Source organism: Geotrypetes seraphini, chromosome 1 (assembly GCF_902459505.1).
Source record: "Geotrypetes seraphini chromosome 1, aGeoSer1.1, whole genome shotgun sequence".
Classification (NCBI taxonomy): Eukaryota; Metazoa; Chordata; class Amphibia; order Gymnophiona; family Dermophiidae; genus Geotrypetes; species Geotrypetes seraphini.
Window position 1 is genome coordinate 338,604,447 of NC_047084.1, and position 23,703 is coordinate 338,628,149.

The window sequence follows — 23,703 nt, forward strand, 5'->3', positions numbered from 1 at the left end:
AGCATCCCGGTCTCACCTTCAAAGCAGCCTGCAGAGGATCGCCGATCAGCTGTAGCGATCCTAGCAGGCTGCCGTCGACCTCCGCAGCACGTTCCCTCTGCCACAGTCCTGCCCCTCCTCTGACATAAGGGAACGTGCTGCGGAGGCTAAGGCAGCCTGACTGGCGATCCTCTGCAGGCTGCTTTGAAGGCGAGACTGGGAAGCTAGGAGAGAGATGGTGGACGATGAGATGGAGGGAGGGAAGGAACAGGATATTTTCCCATGGGCCTGAGTTTGACACCCCTGCCTTAAGGTCTGACTGAAAGATATTGGAGGGATAGAAGACATCAATGTAATGTAACATCCAAATTTCAGTTTGGGCTTGAACTTTTTGATTGAGAAAGTAGGCAGGCACAGGTGATGACTGATTGGGCGGGACTCCAGAATGACACACCTATCTACTAGAAAAGATATTAGCTAAGAAGCTAATCTCTTTTTCTAGTGCAATAGGTATGCCATTCTGGACGGATGGGATGTACAAAAGCAGTCTCAGCAATCTAGGGCAGGATCACTGAGCCAGCTTGTAACAATGAGGATGCAAAGGCAGAATCCTCCCTTGCCACTACATCTACCTTGTAAAACTTGGAAAATGTATGTTGTGTTATGCAGGGTATGCCTGCTAGGAGTGTCCCTATGACAGCAGGGCCAGTTGAGGCTGTTTGAGACATTCCAGTTTTGGTAAAAACAGAAAATTAGGAGACTGGTGGTATTTTCTCCAAAAGCACCAGAGGGAGCAAGAAGGCATACACACTTAAGAGAAAGTAAATGTTTTAATCAGGATGCAGGCAGCTGCAGCGTGCCGTGTGTAGCTCCTTCAACTGGTGGTTGGTGGCAGGGCACTAGCCTATTAAATGCTAGGGCTGTACTGCTAGGGAGGTGTCCTAGGACAGGAGGAGAAAGCGTCCCAGACAGAGAAGGTGATCCGATCACATAGAAGGGAAAAGCCAGGGCTGAGGGGTCAGGCAGCAGGGGAACTATCACAAGCTATGGACCTATAAGAGGTAAATGGAGACATAGGCCTACTCAGAGTAAGCAAATACAGACCAACAAGCATAAGAGGCTGACCAAGTTTAAAAGTGAAGAGTAGTTTTGCCTCTTGCTGATGCCCAGTGCTAGAAACTTTTAATTCTTCTTCTTTTGCAATAAGGAACTGTTTGCTACACAGTATTATGAGATACCAAGGTTCTATGAAGAAGTTGAAAGTTGTTTTTTTGGTTTTATTCTTCTTTGGGCTTGTGTAAGAGACCGTTTAGTGTTGGGACACTGGAGCTGGGCTGACTAGTGCAGCACAGCTCTGAAAATAAATTTTTCTTTTTGTTTTCTTGCCTGCTTTAACTCACTGATATTTTTATATGCTTGAACTCAGGGTGAGTGCAGAACTCTTTCTTAAAGCTCCTACCTGTGAACTTCTGTGCCTGCACTGCATGTGGCTTAAAGAACACCTGGATAAGAGCACGGCTGAAGTGAAGCCTGGGAAGCCCAGGACCTGTTTCCAAATGTTTTTTCTTTTGCTTGTTACAAGTATGAACTGATGCTAAAATTTCTTTTGATGGGGAGCATTCTGACACTGTGAACTGTATCTTGGTTTTTGTCTTTTGGAATTGTCTTTTGATTGTTCTTTTTGGACTTTCTTTTGTTGTTTGGAATAGCCAGACACCCTTTTGAACAGAGTTGGAATAAAGCATAGTTCATATTTCAGTTACAGCTAGTGTGTGGTATCTTAATGGTTAAACACCAGTACACTTCTCCCTCCATATCTGCAGATTCGCTTATTCGTGATTTTTCGGCTGCTGACTCCGCCCCCTAATTTTCATCACTGAACCTGGCGTTTCACATTGGAAATCGATGCTCCCGGTGGTTCATGGAGGAAATCGCTGCTCCCGGCGTTTTACGGAGCAAATCACAGGTCGGGTTATTCACGGTTTATTATCTTTTTCAGGTCTATTTTACCGAAAAACTGCAAATAACATGCAAAAGGTTATTTGCGGTTTTTTGTTATTCACGGCTATGTTCTGCCCGCATCCCCCGCGAATACGGAGGGAGAAGTGTACTCAGTAGTCTCCTGAAAATCTGTGCAACCTCTAGAGGCGCACACTAAAACCTGTCACGTGCCACTCGGACCCGCTGCGGCCAGAGGGTGGCTGTGACAATGAAGAGTGAACCAGGTAAATGCCCTACAAATCTCCTTGGGGGAGACATCTCTAGCTTCTGCCATACAAAGAAGCCATGCTTCTAGTCGAATGTGCCTTTACAAAGACTGGAGACTGTTTTCCACAGGCAATATATGCTGACTAAATTGCCCTATGGATCCATCTGGATATTGTGGCCTTGGAAGCCGGTGCATCACATCTAGCCTGACTAGCAAGCACAAAAAGTTGGTCAGGTAGCCTGAACTTGTCAGTGACCTCAAAATATCGCAGAAGCACTCTTCTCATATCCAACTTCTTCAAAATCCGGTCCTTCTTCTTAGAAGCTGTGAACTGGAATGCCAGCAATCTGACTTCTTGATTGGCATGGAAAACCAAAACAACCTTTGGCAAAAAAAAATGATAGAATGATGTGCAAAGAAACTCTGGCCTCTGTGAACTTGAGGAGAGGTTCTCTGCAAGAAAGAGCCTGTAGCTCCAAGACTGTTCTCGCTGAAGTAATAGCCACAAGAAAAACCATTTTGGGTGTCAGATCCATCAAGGACGATTCCTTCAGCAACTCATATGAAGTCTGACTGAGGCCTTGCAAAACTACATTAAGGTTCAATGAAAGAAACGGGTGTTTTACCAGGGATCTGAGCTGCAGTGCCCCCTTTAGGAATCTGGCTATGTCTGGATGAGACATCAATGAAACCTTATGCTCTCAAGCCCTGAAACAAGACAGTCCCACCACTTGGACTCTAAAAGACACCACTGTAAGTCCCTTGTCAAGGCAAGCCTGGAGGAAGAACAACACCACAGAGATCGGAACAGAGAATGGCTCTGCTTTCTCTTTAATATACCAGTGCTGGAAAATTTCCCATGCATTAGCATAAGCAAAGACCGTCAAATACATTCTGGCTCCAAGTAGCAATGACCACTTCTGAATAACCCTTGAATGCAAAATCTGGAGAAAATGCTGTATTAGGCAGTGATGTCTCCTTTAGATGACTACAGCTTGCATGTCTTGGGTTCTGTGGTCTCCACATTCCTGCCATTACAGAACTCTGGAAGGGATTTATTCCTAACCATTCTTCAACCCTAGAGAACAAAGGGGAGGCTAAGCCAACCACTCCCCCCCCCCTTCACTTCACATGCTGTGTGGCACATGACACAAGGGCATTGTTCAGGTGGCCATCCAGCGCAAACCTGGCATGAACTGAGGGTAAAGGAGCCAGAGGATTCATCCCAGCCAGTTTTGAGGTACAATGAGGCGATTTGAAGGTTCTGGTAAACTTTGAAAAAAATCAGGACATCCAAGATGACCACGGCGAAAGCGTTTTGGTGCCAAAAAATGGCTCCAAAACACTTTAACTAAAAAAATTTTTAAAACATGATGTTAGGATTTTAGAGTTAGGGAAACTTAAGGGAAAGGGCAGAAGCCTTAAAAAAAAAGAATTTAAAGACCCCCCCTCCACCTCAATTTTCCTCATAGGCTGTAACAGCCTTACTCTGTGGCCTGTGCTGCAGCCAGCCTCAGCTCCAAAGGTAGCTGAAGCTGGGAGAAAAAATGATTGACTCAAACGGACCACTCCTCCAATGCTTAATCTTCGGGTTGCCAGTCAGATCGGTGTCTGACTGAGCCTCAAATCCCCCATGGTTCCAAAATGGGGGAAATGAAACTCAGCAAGCACCTTGCAGAACCCCGCTGAACCCCCTATGGATGTCTGACAGTCTGCATTCAAGCCCCTGTGATGCATTAGGTGAGCAATGCTACAAAGGGAATAGACTCCAAACTCCAAAAAAGCTTCTGCAGGCTAGCCAACAAGTACCACCAAAGGATTGGCCTGTCAGCTACAGACTTCAGTCTGTTTCTCCACACAGGCAGAGATGATCCTTCAAGTAGGAGATCTCCAAGCACTGAAAGCTATCAAAATTTTGCAAAAAGAACAGAATAAGACTGAGGAAAACAAATAAATATACAGAGAAGATCAGAATGACTCCCTTCCGGCTTGCGTACAGAAGGTAAAACTGAAGGGGGCGGCAGAGCCCTCTAGTGAAGGAGGAAGGATTCAAAAGCTGGAGTGGATTCCTTATGCATAGCTCGCAAGAATGAAGAGATTACCCATTTGTCCAGAATGACACACCTATTGCACTAGAATTATAATTACATATACTTGAATATAAACTGAGATTTTGGGGCCAAACAAATGGCCCAAAAATGGGGGTCTTGGTTTATATTCGGGTCAGCACTGACCCATCCCCTCCCAAACCTGTTGAAGGCTATTACTGGACTGCCGTGAGATCTGGTGGTCCAGTGGTGGCTGGGACAGAAGGGATCCCTCCCGCATCCTGTCCCAGCCGATTCTAAGAATTTTTACCTCTTCCCGCCTCCCCCACGTACCTTTAGGATCCCTGGTGGTCCAAGGTGGTTCGCAGAAAGAGTGACCTTCCTTCGCTCCTGCCCATGCAGAGCCGCTAGCTGATTGGCTGTTGTGAACTTGTGGCAACCAATCAGCTAGCAGCTCTGTATGGGGAGCAGCGACCTTCCGTTAGGATCTCTAGTGGTCCAGTGGTGAATCGCAGCAGGAGTGACCTTCCTTTGTTCCTGTTCATGCAGAGCTGGGAGAGGCGGGAGGGAGGTAAAATTTCTTAGAATCAGCTGGGGCAGGAGGGATCCCTTCTGTCTCGACAACCGCTGGACCACCAGGTCTCACGGCAGGTCTGGTGGAGGCCTGGAAGTCATTGGGAGGGAGGGGGGACCTGGGAGGGAGGGAGCGGGGCTGGGTGCAGAAGCTGGCAGGACAGGGTCAGTTAGGTTTTCAGGATAACCCTAAATGAATATGCTTGAGAGAAGTTGGCATACAAAATATGTGGTAAGCATGAAGATTTCTCTCATGCACATTTATTAGGGTTATCCTGAAAACCTGATCTACTTAGAGTCCTTGAGGGCTGAACTTGTGACTTCTGATCTACTACAATCTTTTGCTTTTATTTCAAAAAGGCACACCAAAAGTATTTCTCACCCTGAAATGCTCAATGTTAAAAATCAGTTTCAGGACTTAATTTAAGAACCAAGGGCCTATAGACAGGGCTGGAAAAATCAGATGAGGAGAAACTAAGAATGGCATGGCATTGCAGTTCTCCTCTGTAACGTATGCTCCATATGAAAAGGGGAGGAAGCCCCTCAGTAACCTGGATATTTGGTGCCTTCCAAATTTAGAGCCCTTGGCATAGCCTGTGTGTGCCTATGCCTAAATCTTGTCCAGATCATCTTTGGATAATTTTTAGAATATACTGGCATTAAATGAGGGCACTGTACCTGTGAAAGAATGTTGGTACACTGTTGGAGCAAAGACACAGGGGGGTTACCGATACTTGTTGCGAGTTGGACTCTCAGCAGCTGCTCCTTCTGAGTAGCATTCCCCTGCAAAGCATGGGCAAGAGCCACAGCAGCACACCAGTTTGAGAGGGAGTCTACAGAAAAGAGACCTCCACAAAGCAGCTGACCAGCTGAGACTGCGTTTGCTGGGGAAAGGAGGAGTAAAAAAAAACAAAATGATAATTTTTTTTTAAAGGCTGAAAAAAATGTTCCAAAGCATGAAAAGCTAACTTTTCAATAAACAAACAAAGCTAATTGTTTTACCATCAATGGTTGAAGGAAGAAGTGTTGCTACAATTTCTCCTTGCCCTTTCTGGTTTTTGTATAAAAAACACTGGAAGCAGTAAAGGACAGCACAGCGCAGAACAAATGGCTGTCTCTCATTCACCATCGACATCAATAGCACTACAATGGCAGGCCTGTTCAAACACAAAACAAAAATGGACAAATCATGATATATTTCACCTCAGGTTTAACCATAGGACCTAACAGAATTCACCAAAGACCTTAAAGTTCACCAATCTAAAGTGTATCAAGGGATGGCAAGCCTCCAATCCAGTTAAAATCTAACACATCATTTAATTTTGCTTTACATTAGAGAATGACATGGGGACAAATTTGTACCTGTCCCTGCGGGATCTTATCTCCATCCCCCGTCACATCAACACAAGTTCTGTCCCTGCCCCATCCCTGCAAGCTCTGTCTTCTGCAAAAGCCTCAAATACTCATGATTTTAAAGCCTCAAAACTTTAAAATCATGAGTGTTCGAGGCTTGTGTAGAGAAGGACAGAGCTTGCAGGCATGGGACAGGGACAGAACTCATGGGGACGGGGATGGAAATAGATCCCTTGGGAACAGGGACAAATTTGTGTCTATGTCATTCTCTACAGTAATGTATTTAGCTTGATCAATTCTATTTGCTACATTTAAACTAGCATACTTTGTTACCTAGAACTTTTCAAGCACTGCATCTTCAAAAGCAAACAGTTTCATTAAATATGATAGCAAAGTTATTACTTTTTAATTCTTTATGCTGCCACCTTGCAATCCCTCTAAAGCCCCGACTTCATAAAACACATCACAGAGAGCATATCTACTTGGTCCATATAGGCAACAGTATAAAATATGACATTATAAACTAGATTAATCAACTAATTTACATAATGTACTTTCCAACTTCCCTGATAATATAGCTTTTCCAAGGTAGCAGGGCTTTTCTTAATTTTTTAAGTTTCAAAAATAAAGTCTTAACTGAGGTACGCTTCGATATAGGACGACCCAACCTGTTGGATCAAAGGATATGAAAAGTTGAGGAGACGTTCTGTGAATCTGAGTGCGTTGCAGGTAAAAAGCCAAAGCACGTTTACAGTCCAAAGTATGAAGCGCCGCCTCTCCTGGGTGAGAGTGAGGCTTGGAAAAAATACAGGTAGAACAATAGACTGATTGATGTGAAATTCTGAAACGACTTTAGGCAAGAATTTAGGATGAGTACGGAGAACAACCTTGGTCATGGTGAAAAACTGTGAAAGGTGGATCAGCCACTAACGCTTGTAACTCACTGACACGACGAGCAGAAGTGAGAGCAATCAGGAACACAGCTTTCCAAGTGAGATACTTGAGATGAGCTTTATCAAGTGGTTCAAAAGGAGATTTCATAAGTTGAGCTAAAACAACATTGAGATCCCAAACCACAGGAGGTGGTTTAAGAGGAGGATGTAGATTGAGAAGTCCTTTCATAAAACGAGAAATCATGGGATGTGCAGACAGGGATTTGCCCTCCAAAGGCTGATGAAAAGCAGCTATAGCACTAAGATGGACTCGGATAGATGTAGTCTGAAGTCCAGATTGTGATAAATGAAGTAAATAGTCCAGAACTGATGTCAATGAAGCAGATCTGGGTGTAAATTATGTGTAGAGACACCAAGCAGAAAATCTTGTCCACTTTTGACCATAACATTGCCTAGTGGATGGTTTTCTGGAAGCAAGTAAATATCTTGTACAGACGGAGAGAATTGAGAAAAGTCTGTTACAGAGAAAGGTACCAGCTGTCAATGTAGAGACTGTAGATTGGGATGAAGCAAAGATCCTTGATTCTGCGTGAGTAGAGAAGGAAATATTGGTAGAAGGTAGGGCTCCCTGGTGCTGAGTTGAAGTAGAAGGGAGAACCAAGTTGCCTGGGCCACCGAGGAGCTATCAGAATCATGGGTGGCCCGGTCTAGATTTCAACTTGACTAGAGTCTTGAGAATCAGAGGAAACGGAGGAAAAGCATAAAGGAACTGATTCCTCCAGTCCAGTAGAAACGCATCCGCTTCGAGACGTTGAGGAGGTATAGATTGCGGGAGCAAAATTGAGGGCAGTTTGAAGGTTGAGAGGTGACGCAAACAGATCTATCTGCGGAGTCCCCCAACGAGCAAAAATTTGGCGAAGATTAGGAGAATTGAGTGTCCATTCGTGAGGGTTGTAGAAGACGACTCAATTTGTCCGCCAAATAGTTGTGTTGACCTTGAATGTAAACTGCTCTGAGGAAGATTTGTGGAGAAATCGCCCACTGCCACAATTTCAGAGCCTGCTTGACAGAGGGAGTGAGATCCCGTCCCTCCCTGTTTGTTGACATAATACATGGCTACTTGGATTTTCGGTACGTACTAGAATCATCAGTTCGTTGAAGAAGATGCTGAAACAGCTTTGAGAGCATAGAAAAATCGCTACTGAGTTCCAACAGATTATAGGACACCTCCGGTCTGCTTGGGTCCAGAGCCCTTGAGTGCAAAGACCGTCCACATGGGCTCCCCAGGCATACATTGACGAGTCGGTTGTGGGACCTCTGATGAGGAAGAGGGTAAAACATTAAACCTCTTGAAAGATTCAAAGAGAGCATCCACCAACGGAGAGACTTCTTTAATGAAGGAGTGATGGAAATTAGTCGAGTTGGTGGATCCACTGATTGTTGCCATTGAGATGCCAGTGTCCATTGAGGAATGCGAAGATGAAGCCTGGCAAAAGGAACTACATGAACTGTAGAGGCCATGTGACCGAGCAGAACCATCATTTCCTTGCTGGAACAGTGGAAAGTTGGAAGAAATTGTTGAGAAATTTGAAGGAGTGCATCCTGACGTGGTTGTGAGAAGGTATGCTCTCAGTTTGATAGTGTCCCAGAGTTGCTCCTATGAACTGGAGAGACTGAGAAGGAATCAGTTGAGATTTGGGAAAATTGATGTGAAATCCCAGACTTTGAAGAAAGAGAATAGTCTGTTGGGTCGCTACAATAACCCCTGAAAGAGATGGAGCCTTGATGAGCCAGTCGTCTAGGTATGGAAATACTTGGAGACCCTGGTTGCGAAGAGCTGCAGCTACAACCACAAGGCATTTGTGAAAACTCTGGGGGAAGAAGCCAGTCCGAAGGGGAGAACTTTGTACTGAAGATGAAGATTTCCTACTTGGAATCTGAGGTACTTGCGAAAAGCTGGATGAATGGGGATATGAGTATAGGCCTCTTGAGATCGAGGGAGCACATCCAATCCCCTTGATCCATCAGGAATATAGAGTTGGCAGAGTGAGCATTCGAAATTTCTCTTTGACTAGAAATTTGTTGAGAGCTCTGAGATCCAAAATCGGTCGCAAATCCCCCGTCTTTTTGGGAACTAGAAAAATAACGGGAGTAGAATCCCGAGTTCCTTTGGGAGAGAGGAACTTCCTCCACAGCTCGCAGGAGAAGAAGAGCCCGAGCTTCTTGAAGAAGAAGAGGAAGATGCGACTGATTTGAAAGACACTCTCTTGGATGCGATCTGAGGCACCTGAAGGTAGTCGAAGAGAGTATCCCTCTCTGATAATGGTAAGTACCCAGAGATCTGATGTTATGAGCTCCCATTGATGATAAAAAAATTGGACAGGCGACCCCCTATGGGGAGGGGAGAATTTGGAAACAGAGAAATTTGAATGCTCAGGTCGAGATTGTCAAAAAAGACTGAGCAGGCTTAGTGTTAGCAGGGGTCTGTGACTTTTGTTGTCGTTGTTGTGGAGGAGGCCGACGAGCAGGAGGTCTAGAAAAAGCAGGAGTTGTTTTCTGTGGATAGCGACGTGGAGTTTGTTTGAAAAACCTCTAGTTGGTGCAGGTTTAGGTTTGGACGGATGAGGGAAGCAAAAGAGCGCTCATGTTCTGAAAGACACTTTGTAGCTGCCTCAATAGAGTCATCGAATAATTCATTTCCTTGACAAGGAAGATTAGCCAATCTATCCTGAAGATTAGGATCCATGTCCACTATCCGTAACCATGCTAATCTACGCATGGCTACTGCAAATGCCGAGACTCTAGACGAGAGTCAAAGGCATCATAGGAAGCTTGTAGCATGAATAGTCTCAATTGAGAAAGAGTCTTAGGATATTCTTAAATTCTGATAGACGATTGGTGGAGACATCCGGGTAAAAGGAAGACAAAATCTTTAAAAAATGATTGAAATAGGACGTAAAAATGTAATTATAATTCAGAACTCTATTTGCCATCATAGAATTCTGGTATAAAACGTCGACCAAATTTATCCATGGTACGGCCTTCCCTACCAGGAGGAACTGAAGCATAAATTTGGAGGGATGTGCTTTCTTCAATGATGACTCTACCACTAGAGATTGATGAGAAAGTTGAGACTTTTCATATCCTTTAGATGGAACCGTTCTGTAACGAGATTCCAATTTAGATGGGATGGCAGTGATAGAATAAGGAGTCCTCCATATTGCGAGTGAAGGTCTGCTGGAGAACAGGAGTCATAGGCAATCTGAGTGATTCTTTAGGAGGATGGGGAAGCTCCATATCCGCCAAGTACTCAGGAGTATATTAGAGTCTGAATGAAGGCTAGCTTGAGAGCTTGGCCCATGTCAAAAATAAATTTGGCAAAAGAAACTGATTTTGGGTCAGATGATTCTTCAGGAGAGCCACTGCGAGATTTATGTTGTACTGAGTAGGATGGAGAATTTTCTCTAGAGTATGTGGAAATGTCCGATTCCATACGCACAGTAGGAGAAGAAGCTGTACTGTGAAGTGGAGTAAGAGAATGTTTCCTCTTCAGACTCCTGGATGGAGAAGTACCCGGTGTACGTGGTATAGAATGAGTCGAGCTGTGTGGAGAACTGTCTCGACGGACTGGCTTCGATGGGGTTCTGGATCGAGAAGGGCTTCGAGTGGAGGCTCGATGTCGAGAACCCTGCTTCGCCTTCGACGAACGAGACAAAGAAGCCTCGGTATCCAACGTCGAAGACTCTCTCCGAAGCTTGGAGGCCACATGTCTGGAATGCTTCGACCGATGCTTCGGAGGAGGTGAGCCCGGAGACGACTCCGATGAGAAATGTTTTTTCGGTGTCCGGGATCGGCTTCGGGAGACTGGAAGCTCCGGTTGAGTAACAGGCTGGTCAGCCCGAGGCAAGGTCGAGGACGGGACCAGTTGAGCCACCAAAGAATTAATCTGAGTGGTGAGGATAGATTTTAAACATGTCCTCCAGCATCGGCACCGAGACAGAAGGTTCTGACCTCGTATGTGCAGCAGTACGCTCCGAAGAGGGCGACCTTGAAGGTGAGTATTCCCTTATCTTGGAGGTACGCTTTGAAAGTGGTCGCGCCGAGGACTCTGGTGGCTTCTTGGATACGGCACCTGAAAGGGAACTCGGAGACTTACCCCCCGTAGAAGGCTTCGTGGAAGACGTCGTCTTCGAGGCAACCGAAGTAGAAGAGGTCGAGGCCTTCGAAGACCGAAACTCCAGCCGGAGTCGGGGTCGAGGCCTTCGAGACCACGGTGTCGAGGTCGTCGGAGTCGAGGCCTTCGAGACCGGGTGCAGGCCGCCACGGTCGAGGCCGGCTCCGAAGAATTGCTCCATACCGAAAAGTTGAAAAAATTGAGCACAACGCCGCCGAAAAGCTCGTGGAGTGAGGGTAAAGCAGCGATGACAATCTTCTGGGGAATGAGAGGAACCCAGGCACTGTAAACAACGGCAGTGGGGATCGGTGACCGAAATCACCCGATTACACTGTCCGACAAACGTTTAAAAACCCGGTAAGAGGCCGGGACATGGAAAAAATTAAGTCCGTGTCGAACGAAGGAGCCTAGGCCTAGGCCCAAAGCTCGACGGCCGAACTGAAAGGAAAAAAAGAATATACTTTTTTTATTTTTTTTTAACACGAAAAATAAAAGATAAAATGAAAATGAACACAGCGACCGACTTTAAATTAAAAGAAACAGCCGCGGTGATGAGAAGGCAATGCTGCAGAGTACAGCATTACCATATATACTCGAATATAAGTCGATCCAAGTATAAGACGAGGTACCCATTTTCCCCCCAAAAGGGAGGAAAAAAAGACAGGGGGGTTAATATTCATGTACTTGCCAGGATCTGTGCCCTGCCCTCCTCCCTCACTCCCTGCAAGGCTCTCCACCCTGTCCCCCCTCTCTCCCTGCCAGGCTCTGCACCCAGCCTCCTCTCTGCCTTGTACCCTATGTCCCCACCCCCATTCCTCCTGATGTCCTGCAGGCCTTCACCGGGCCTGCCATATGACCTGGTGGGCCGGAACAGGAGGGCTCCCACCCGTCTCCTGTCCCGGCTGACTCTGCCAATTTTTTTTACCTCCCTCCCGCCTCCTCCCATGTACCTTTTTGAATCTCTGGTGGTCAAGCAGTGCACCAGGTAGGAGCGAGCTTTCACGCTCCTGCCCAGCACTGAGGTGCTCGCTGAATGGCTGCCCCGAGTTCTTGCGGGATTCGTCAGAACCTGCGGCAGTCATTCAGCGAACGGCTCTGCACAGGGCAGGAGCACAAAAGCTCACTCATGCCCGGTACACTGGGCCATGAGAACTAGAGGCGACTATTCAGGGAGGGGCTAGCGTGGGGCAGAAGCACAGAAAGCTCACTCCTGCCCAGTACACCGCTGGACTACCAGGGATTCAAAAAGGTATGAAGGGGAAGGCAGGAGGGAGGTAAAAAAAATTGGCAGTCAGCCAGGACATGAGGGATCCCTCCTGTCTCGACCCACCCCACCAGGCCATATTGCAGGCCTGGCGGGGGGGGGGGGGGTGATGACCTGAATATAAGACGAGGCTTCCATTTCAAAATTCTCATCTTATATTTGAGTATATACAATAATCCCTCCTAGCAACTTCTTTGCTTTCAAAATACTGCAAAGACCATGGAGAGTGGTTGTAAAACTGTGGCTCGCATAATTTCATACAATATTTATAATGAAAAATGATAGAGGCAGGTGACACCTTATAAACTAACCATTTTACAAGGCAAGAGCTTTTGAAGACAGTCTACTTTGCAAGAAGATGTCATCAATAAATATTAAACAATTTTATTACAGCTGTATTATCAGAAGATATGCTTCCATGAAAGCTTCGTTATAAAGCAATCATACTTCACAGGGATTTGTTTGTTTGTTGTTGTTTTTTTTTTTTTTTGGGGGGGGGGGTTAGTTCTTAGGAGCTTTTTATCTTATTCATTCTTTTATTTTTCTTATTACAATATCAAAACTCAAAAACAAGCACTTAGCTTCTCAGAGGAAAATATCCAGCCAACCCCCAGACAAAATATTTATTTAACTCATTTCTAGTCAACCTATTATCTAGGTTGATTTCAAACAAAACATATCATGTTTTGCTATGCTGTGTCAGGGCATAAGGTCCAGAGCCGATACTCTCTTGCTTCTCCCTCCCCCTTTTCCACAGTGGTTCTCAACCAGTGTGTCCAAGAGGTAGGCGGTCACAAAAATATTTAATGTAGACAACATGTCTGTGTTTCCTTTAACACCATCAGTGGCCTGCAAGCTGGGAAGAACAGGAATCTTGAGCCAGATATTTGAATTCCCCGTAACTGGTTTCTCTTTCTGTTTCCCCACTATCCCCAATAACTGTACCCTCCAGAAATATTACAGGTCTGCTGTTCATACAATCTGTTTACTATATGGTTTCTGAGCAGCATATTTACAGGTTTTTGTGTTTTTTACATCATCTGGAAGTGGAGGAATTTAATCTTCCTGTTACCGAGGTGACACTAGAATTTGAACACATATTTGTTTTGTTGCATGACAAGTGGGAATTCTGGGATAAACAAGTGGGAATTCAGGGGGATGGAGCCTAAGCCCTCCTGCACCGCTGAAAACCCACCCGCCCGACACGATCAGGGCAGGAGGGAGCCCAAGCCCTCCTGCCCTCAAAGCAATCCCCCATGACCGCCCCGCCTGAACCCCGATTGGCCCCCCACCTCCACCCCCCTCCCCATACCTGAAAATCATTGGTCGGATGGGTGCCAAGCCCGTCCGTCCGACAGGCCAGCCATACCTGGAATGGCTGGCCTTAAAGCCTGATTGGCCCAGGTGGCTCAAACCCCGCCCACAGGTGGGGCCTGAGGCACCTGGGCCAACCGAAATAGGCCCAGTAGCCTAAGGCCCCTCCTTTAGGCGGGGCCTTAGGCACATGGACCCACCGCCCGCCCTTTCCCCTCCTCTAAAAACGCCTCTTTTCGCTTTATGCGTTTAGAGGCAGGGGAAAGGCCTAAGCTAGTTTTAGATACGTCTAAAACCAGCTTTGATTATGGGTACTTGGATGATCAGGCTTTTTGATTGTCCAAGTACCCATTTAGGTCACTTTTTAGACTTTTTTTTTATTATGAGCCCCTTAGGCTATAAGTGGTATTTAAATTTTTTTTAAAAGTCAATGTTTTTTTCCTACAAGCCAAGTTATTCCATTAAATTTTCAGAGCATTATTTTACCCCCAGACAAAGACATTCTTGACCCTTTTGTATAATTCTTTCCAATAAAAGAGCAATGTAAAACTGCTCTCATGCCTCTCACACAGCTTTACAGCACTTATGCTGTAACACTGTATGAGAGATTTTGAGAGCAATTTTACATTGCTCTTTTAAACTGTAACTGAAATAATCTTGTGTTTGACACTGGGATTTGTGTATCACTATACCCCTGACACAGGCTGAGAGCGAAATGTAACCACACTGGGTTTTTAATAAATGATTACATCTTTCAAAGATCTTTTTTTTAATACTGTTATTTGCCTACTAACTGGGGGATGCACAAAACTTACCAATCATGTCCTGATCGTCGCTAAACCAGTTTGACCAGTTTAGCGATCAATCGGATCGGATTCCCCGAGGCACAAAACAGTCCACCACGTGTTTTTTTCCCCCCTGATCGCCCATTTAACGATCCGATCCATGCAAATTAGTAAAACCCCATGCAAAATAGCCAAGCGACAGGTGCACAAACATCAACTGGCTATTTAGCATGGGGTTTTACCAATCGTAAAACCCGATTGCAATAAACCTGTCGGTAACTGTGTTACCAACTGGTCTGCCTGGTTTTTTTTCCCAATGGCACAGATATTTGGGGGTGGGAGGGCATGGCGCAGGGGCTTTTTTTTTTCATGGGACAGGTTGTGTTTAACACAACATCTGTGCCATTTTAAAAAAAACTAAAAAACCAGAAGCTCTAACAGAAATGGCAGGAGGCTTCTTTCCTGTCACTGCTGTTAGGGCTTTGCGCATGTGTCAATTGCTCATTCACGTTTGCGTGCAAATCATTTGAATGCAAACTTGTTTGTGCATCGATTGCTGTTGGGAAATTGGCCAGTGAATCGGCCAACAACGATACATTCAATAATACCGACTGACTTTTGTGCATCTATGCCTAAATGTTTTAAGTCATTAAAAATTCTGAAATACAATTAGCAAGAGTCCCTACATAACAGTCCCCTTAGATACACTGCTTCCCACAATTAGAGTAGGCTCCTGATCCAGCTTTCCTTTAGCCTACCTGGGTGGATTTGAGGGTGCATTCACAGAAGCAAAGTAGTCCTGGTTTATTTGACAGCCTCGAATTACTTCTGATACAGTGTTAATGGTCTGATGATGCAACAAAAAATAAATCTTATGAATATAATCAAGCTTAATAAAAAAATTAATACACTTCAACACTTGCTCAGAAAAATTACAGAAAAATTACATCTTTCCTTTTAAGATAACTCAGGTATTGAGAATTATGAAAATTCCTCTCAACTTCTTTACAGTGTGGCAAGTTAGTCAGGGGGCACTATTGTGCTAATAAGTAATCGGCATCCTCTGTGAGCGGAGAATTTTTATTTTATTTGATTCAATTCCCTCTTTAACATATAGCGCACCCCCCCCCCCCACCCAATCCAGTTTGATCCACTCTATCTTTGTGATATAATTTATACCTAGGTCCCATTGATTGTCCTCCTTCCACCAGGTCTCTAAAATGCCTATTATATCTATCTCTTCATTCAGTGCTATATACTCTAACTCTCCTATTTTTTTTTTTAGGCTTCTAGCATTTGTATCCAGACACTTCAAACTGTGTTTTTTCCTTGTAACTATAGGCAGCTGAGAAGGCAGTGAAAATTTGAGTCTTTTACTCTGCCATCCTCTTAAACCCTCCGGCTTTCTTTCACCATTATTGAAACATCTCTGCTGGGACTCCCTAAATATCCTGCTTCAATAGTATCCTTCAAGGATACTTCACACCGAACTATCCACTCCTTGGCGACTGTCGGCTTTCCACTGCATCTCAGTTTAAAAGCTGCTCTATCTCCTTTTTAAACGTTAGCGCCAGCAGCCTGGTTCCATTCCGGTTATGGTGGAGTCCATCCTTTCATAACAAGTTCCTCTTTTCCCAGAATGTTGCCCAGTTCTTAAAAAATCTAAATACCTCAACCCTACATCATCGTCTCAACCACACACTGAGACTTTGGAGCTCTGCCTGCCTCTTGGTACTGGGAGCATTTCTGAAAATGCTATCCTGGAGGATCTGGATTTCAGCTTTCTACCTAACACCCTAAATTTGGCTTCCAGAACCTAAGTCATTGGTACCTACATGTACCAAGACAGTTGGCTCCTCCTATCTAAGTGACGTTCAAGGTTTGCCACCTTAGCACTAGGTAGGCAAGTGACCAAGTAATCCTCATGCCCACCAGCCACCCAGCTAGCCATATGCCTAATAATCGAATCACCAACTACAATAGGTGTCCTAACCCGTCCTTTCTGGGCAGAAGCCCCTGGAGACGCATCCTTGGTGTGGAAGGATATTGCATCCCCTGGTGGGCAGGTCCTGGCTACAGGATTATTTCCTACTTCACCAGGGTGGTGTTCTCTTTCTAGGAGAGCTCTCTCCTCCAAGGCAGCATAGGAGTTTACCAGATTGGAGGTGGGACTTCTCTACAACATCCTTGTAGGTCTCCTTTAAGTACTTCTCTGTCTCCCTCAGCTCCTCCAAGTCTGCTGCTCTAGCCTCAAGGGAACGTACTCAGGTGATACTCAGTGCAAAAGACTGGATGGCACCCCTCTTGCTGCGGACTACTGTCTACATCTTATTATTGGGCTGATTAATTAATTAAAAATTATTAAGCTATTATGTACCAATATGTGGATAGTGATGAGGAAAATGCAAACATGCTAAACAAATACTTCTGTTCTGTGTTCACGTAAAAAATCCTAAAGAAGGACCAAGATTATCTGGCAAAGTTACACACAAGAATGGAGTAGATACCACACTGTTCACAGAAGAAAGTATTTTTCAACAACTTGAAAATTGAAGGTGGACAATGCAGTGGGACCATACGGGATTCATCCCAGGATATTGAGGGAGCTCAGAGAGGTTCTGGCAGGTCCTATTAAAGATTTGTTCAACAAATCCTTGGGAGGAGTTATTGGGAACTGGAGAAGAACAGATGTGGTCCCTATTCACAAAAGTGGTCGCAGAGATGAAGCGGGAAACCACAGGCCGGCAAGCCTCATTTTGGTTATTAGAAAAATAATGGAAGAGTTGCTAAAAGAAAGGATAGCGAAATTCCTAGAATCTAATGGGTTACAGGATCTGAGGCAACATGGTTTTTTACTAAAGGTAAATCGTGCCAAACAAATCTGATTGAATTTTTTGATTGAGTGACCAGAGAATTGGATCAAGGGCATATGCTAGATGTAATTTACTTAGATTTCAGCAAAGCCTTTGATATGGATCCTCATAGGAGGCTCTTGAACAAACTTGATGGGCTGAGGTTAGGACCCAAAGTGCTGAATTGGATTAGAAATTAGTTGACGGACAGATGTCAGAGGATGGTGATTAATGAAATTCCCTTGGAGGAAGGAAAGATGAATAGTGGAGTCCCTCAGGATTCAGTGTTGGGGCCAATCCTGTTTAATATGTTTGTGAGCGACATTGACAAAAGGTTAGAAGGAAAGGTTTGCCTTTTTTGCAGATGATACCAAGATTTGTAACAGACACCAAGGAGGGAGTAGAAAACATGAAAAAGGATCTGCAAAAGTTAGAGGAATGGTCTAATATCTGGCAACTAAAATTCAATGCAAAGAGGTGCAGGATAATGCATTTGGGGATTAGAAATCAGAAGGAGCCATATGTGCTAGGAGGTGAGAGGCTGATTTGCACAGATGGGGAGAGGGACCTTGGGGTGATAGTGTCAGAAGATCTAAAAGCAAGGAAAGTGTGACAAGGCGGTTGCTGTTGCCAGATGGATGCTAGGCTGTAAAGAGAGAGGTCTAACCAGCAGAAGAAAGAAGGTGCAGATGCCTCTGTACAGATAATTGGTGAGGCCCCACTTGGGAGTATTGTGTTCAATTTTGGAGACCGTACCTGGCAAAGGACATAAGAAGGCTTGACGTGGTCCAGAGAAAGGCAACAAAAATGGTAGTAGGTTTGCACCAAAAGACATATGAGGAGAGACTAGAAGCACTGAATATGTATACCCTAGAGGAAAGGGGGGACAGGGGAGAAATGATTCAGACATTCAAATACTTGAAAGGTATTAACGTAGAACAAAATCTTTTCCAGAGAAAGGAAAATGGTAAAACCAGAGGGCATAATTTGAGGTTGAGGGAGGTAGACTCAAGAGTAATGTTAGGAAATTCTTCTTTACAGAGAGGGTGGTTGATGCCACACCAGATCCAATAACTGACTTCCTTCCCTTCAGCTCCAGCTGTCCAGCAGCCCAAGCAAACCCCTCCCTCCTTCGTGGGTGTAGCAGCAGCAGCTCCCCCAAATTGCGAGTCCAGCAGCCCTCCTCCCTCCCTATCGTAGATCCAACAGCCCTCATACTCTCCCTTCCTGGTTCCCCTAATGCCGGTGGCAAAAAACAACCACCACACAACAAATCCTCAACTCTCCTAGATCAGCCCCTTTGTGCTTCCCGAGGCAGGCCTACCAGCCAGTTAGAAGCTTTCTGCATGCAGCACTGCTCAGGGAACCTTCTTGCTGCTGAGTCCTTCCTTCCGATGTCCAGTCTTTTATCAGCTTCTACATATTTCTCTCCTTCACCTTTGAGTTTCACAATGCCACTTTTGCATTTCTTCCTATCACTAATATCACCCCGTTTTACTGTGTCAGCTATTTTTGCGTCGACTTGAATCTTTTCCTGACTACACGACCAGCCTCTCTTAACTTTTCCAGATATTTTTGCCTGTCTTCCTCTTTCTACGATCTTTTGTAATTTATGAAAACTAACCTCTTATTCCTTACCTTCTCAGCTACTATTTTTGAGAACCAAAGTGGCCTTCTTTTCCTTACTTGCCTCACAAAAAGGTTTGTCAGTTTTACCTACTGCATTTCCACTCCTTCCAGACGTTCCCATTCAAACAACAATTCCTTGATGTAATCCCCCTTCCAAAGTTTGTATTTTAAAGTCTAGAACCTTTGCTTTTGAATGAGCCCTCTCTATACCCATGATGGACCAATTTCAAAATCTTATAATGTATATGAAATTGCCAATGAAGCTTCTTTAATATAGGGGCTATATGGTCAAAGAAAAACACAGCACTAATCTCTACTTCTATTCCAGGCATCTATTGCCCCATATTTCTTCCAAACCTTCCTCCTTCCTATTCCATACAATGAACAATTGTCAAAATCTCTGTCTGTTCATCAGGTTCATAGTCACACTTATCAATTTCAATCATTCAGTAAAATGATTCATCTCTAGCAATGAAAGCTTGACTGATTATTAATCCAACTTCGCATGTATTTTTATACTACCCTTACTTCAAAAATAATCCTTCATTTGTGTTCTTTTAATAGCTATATTAAGACTTACCTCTGTCAAAATATCAGCCGGGACACCAGTTGCCATCAAAATTGTACAAAGCTGCTGTAACAAGCCACACTGAAACATGGATTTCTGGCAACTACTGGTGGCACCAGGAGGATTCATGGGAGAAACCAGCACCCGCACAAGCTAAAGAAAAGAAAATGAAACAGTATGCACGAGGAGGAGGAAAAAGCACTCAGCATGCCAAGTTTAACACGCTAAGCAGCATAAATGAAGGAATCACAAAACATTTAAATTAGTATTTTTACTATCATCTCAGTACCAAGCAGTGATTCATGAAATTTCAATGATAAACATATCCTAAAGAAGCAATGGCTGAGTCCTAACATCCGGGAAGCTTCATTATTTCATCCAAGACACCGTTTTGTTCAGTTGCCGAATGGCTCAGGTACTGCCGGAAGAAAGCTCTTCCAAAGATGCAAAATGATGTCCTCACATAGGTTGTTTCAACTTTGGAAAAAGGTCGAGGTCTTGTGGACTCATGTCTGGAGCATGAGGTAACACCTACTAGCCATATTGGCGTAGTTTTTCAATGACTAGTGGCGAGCTCCATCTTCCCCACGACCAAAAAAATTTCAATGAGCTCAATCAAAAGTCAAACAAATGATGATTTTTGCTTATGATCATGAAGGCATCATAATCACAGACAAAGTTCCATGTGGAAGAAGTGTCACAGCAGTGCATTATCGTGATTTTTTGCAAAAAATGCACAGAAAAATGCACAAAACCCGACCTCAGTTGCTCTTGGTTGCGCCACTCACTCTTCATGACAACGCTCCCCATTGAAAAACTATATATGGCTGGGAGGTGTTACCTCATGCTCCCTACAGTACAGACATGAGACCACCAGACTTTGACCTTTTTCCAAAGTTGAAACAACCTATACGTGGACTTCGTTTTGCATCTCTGGAAGAGCTTTCTTCCGCCGGTACCTGAGCCATTCGGCAACTGAACTAAAATGGTGTCTCGGATAGAATAATGAAGCTTCCTGGACGTTGGGACTCGGTCACTGCAAGGCAGGGAGACCATATTGAAGGATTGCAAAGAAATACTTGAAAAAAATAAATAAAACATGTAAATTTAAAAAGATAGTGTGCATTATTTATGAAATGATCCTCATATTAGTGATAGGAAGAAGTGCAAAAGTGGCATTGTGAGACTCAAAGGTGAAGGGGAGGAATATGTAGAAGCTGATAAAGAAAAGGCCGAATTGCTCAACAAATATTTCTGCTGTGTGTTCATGGCTGAAGCACCGGGAGCGGGACCACAGAAGACAAATGTGAATGGAGATGGAGGAGTAATAGATCCTAATCGATTTTCAGAAGGTTGTGTTCGTGAGGAGCTAGCTAAAATAAAGGTAGACAAAGCGATGGGGCCGGATGGTGTACATCCGAGGGTGCTGAAGGAACTTAAGGACGTTCTGGTAGCTCCGCTGACTGACCTTTTCAATGAGTTTCTAGATTTGGGAGTGGTACTGGAGGACTGGAGTAAGGCAGATGTGGTCCCTCTCCACAAAAGTAGAAGTAAGGAAGAAGAAGGGAATTACAGGCCAGTAAGTCTGACTTCTGTGGTAAGCAAATTAATGGAAACTCTTTTAAAACAGAGAATGGGTCAAGTTTCTGAAATCCTGTGGATTACAGGACTGGAGGCAACATGAATTCACTAGAGGTAGGTCTTGTCAGACAAATCTGATCAATTTATTTGACTGGGTGGCCAGAGAGTTGAATAGAGGATGTGCGCTAGATGTGGTGTATTTAAATTTTAGCAAAGTCTTTGACAGTGTTCCACACAGACATTTGATAAATAAACTGAGTGCCCTTGAGATGGGTCCCAAAGTGCAGAGTTGGGTCAAGAACTGGTTGAGTGGAAGGCGACAGAGGGTAGTGATCAATGGAGATTGCTCTGAGGAAAGGGATGTTACCAGTGGTGTGCCTCAAGGTTCTGTTCTTGGGCCTGTTCTTTTTAACATTTTTATAAATGATATTGCTGAAGGGTTGTCGGGTAAGATTTGCCTCTTTGCGGATGATACCAAAATCTGCAATAGAGTAGACATGCCGGATGGTGTGAATAACATGAAGAAAGATATGGCGAAGATTGAAGAATGGTCTGAAATTTGGCAGATAAAATTTAATGCTAAGAAATGCAAGGTCATGCATTTGGGCTGCAAAAACCAGAGGGAACAGTACAGTTTAGGGGGTGAAGAACTTATGTGCACGATAGAAGAGCGGGACTTGGGTATGATTGAATGTGATGATTTTATGGTAGCCAAACAGGTTGAAAAGGTGACGGCGAAAGCTAGAAGGATGCTAAGTTGCATAGGGAAAGGTACTGATGCCTCGGTACTGATGAGACCTCATTTAGAATATTATGCACAATTCTGGAGGCAAACACCTTCAAAAAGATATAAAAAGGATGGAGTCGGTCCACAAAAAGGCTAATAAAATGGTGTATGGTCTTCATGATAAGGCGTATGGGGACAGACTTAAAGATCTCAATCTGTATACTTTGGAGGAAAGGTGGGAGGGAGATATGATAAAGACGTTTAAGTACCTACGTAATGTAAATGTGAATGAGTCGAATCTCTTTCATTTGAAAGGAAACTCTGCAATGAGAGGGCATAGGATGAAGTAAAGAAGAGATAGGCTCCAGAGTAATCTGAGGAAATACTTTTTTACGGAAAGGGTGGTAGATGCGTGGAACAGTCTCCCGGAAGAGGTGGTGGAAACAGAGACTGTGTCTGAATTCAAGAGGGCCTGAGACAGGCATGTGGGATCGCTCAGAGAGAGAAAGAGATAATGGTTACTGTGGATGGGCAGACTAGATGGGCCATTTGGCCTTTATCTGCGTATACCTTCATCAGGAGTCCATATATCCTGTGCTGCGTCATATAAAATCATAGAAATTTGGATTAAAAACCAGGTTGATATGCACAATAGTGAATTAGTCTCCTGCTACAATGCTGAAGGCAGAGAGGAGGTGGTGAGCTGAGCGAGGCGGGAGACGGAGAGAGGCGCTAGCAGCGCCAGAGAACCACGAGGCAGCCAGCGGGGTCGCGGCGAGAGTAGCTCCGCCCACCCCACGCGTCAGCAGCCAGCGACCGGGCTCCTCCATTAAAGGAGGCGAGCCAACGGGCGCTGCACTGCTTACAGGCAGCAGGCAGGGAGAAAGTTCACCAGGCAGAGAGGAGGTGGTGAGCTGAGCGAGGCGGGAGACGGAGAGAGGCGCTAGCAGCGCCAGAGAACCACGAGGCAGCCAGCGGGGTCGCGGCGAATAACTCCGCCCACCCCACGCGTCAGCAGCCAGCGACCGGGCTCCTCCATTAAAGGAGGCGAGCCAACGGGCGCTGCACTGCTTACAGGCAGCAGGCAGGGAGAAGGTTCACCAGGCTGAGAGGAGGTGGTGAGCTGAGCGAGGCGGGAGACGGAGAGAGGCACTAGCAGCGCCAGAGAACCACGAGGCAGCCAGCGGGGTCGCGGCGAGAGTAGCTCCGCCCACCCCACGCGTCAGCAGCCAGCGACCGGGCTCCTCCATTAAAAGAGGCGAGCCAATGGGCGCTGCACTGCTTACAGGCAGCAGGCAGGGAGAAGGTTCACCAGGCAGAGAGGAGGTGGTGAGCTGAGCGAGGCGGGAGACGGAGAGAGGCGCTAGCAGCGCCAGAGAACCACGAGGCAGCCAGCGGGGTCGCGGCGAGAGTAGCTCCGCCCACCCCACGCGTCAGCAGCCAGCGACCGGGCTCCTCCATTAAAGGAGGCGAGCCAACGGCGCGCAGCCGTTCGGCGCGCGGCGAAGGCGAGCGGCAAAGGCGTTCGCCTTAGCGAGAACGCCTTTGCGAAGAGCCTTAAGAAGTGCCAAATCCGGGGCAACAGGACATATTAGGGCAAATCCTTCATTCCAGACACCCTATTGCTCTCTCTAACACCTAACTTTTCAACTTTACTTCAACCCTTCCTCTCAGGGTACCTACCTCAGAGGCCCTAACCTCACACATTCTTATACTATCTCTCATACTCTTACACTCTCATACTCCCATACTCT

The 23,703-nt window shown here is 45.2% G+C and overlaps 1 protein-coding gene across 6 annotated transcripts in view; it reads right to left on the bottom strand.

The window, feature by feature from the left end:
* USO1 (USO1 vesicle transport factor) overlaps positions 1 to 23,703 on the bottom strand; it is a 210,209-nt gene that overhangs the window by 66,419 nt on the left and 120,087 nt on the right. For all 6 annotated transcript variants that reach the window (XM_033960394.1, XM_033960401.1, XM_033960384.1 and 3 more), the window contains 4 exons: positions 19,654 to 19,794; positions 15,351 to 15,439; positions 5,812 to 5,966; positions 5,488 to 5,693 (listed from right to left, as the gene is read on the bottom strand). In XM_033960394.1, coding sequence (XP_033816285.1) covers positions 5,488 to 5,693; positions 5,812 to 5,966; positions 15,351 to 15,439; positions 19,654 to 19,794 — 591 coding nt within the window. The remainder of the gene's footprint in view (positions 1 to 5,487; positions 5,694 to 5,811; positions 5,967 to 15,350; positions 15,440 to 19,653; positions 19,795 to 23,703) is intronic.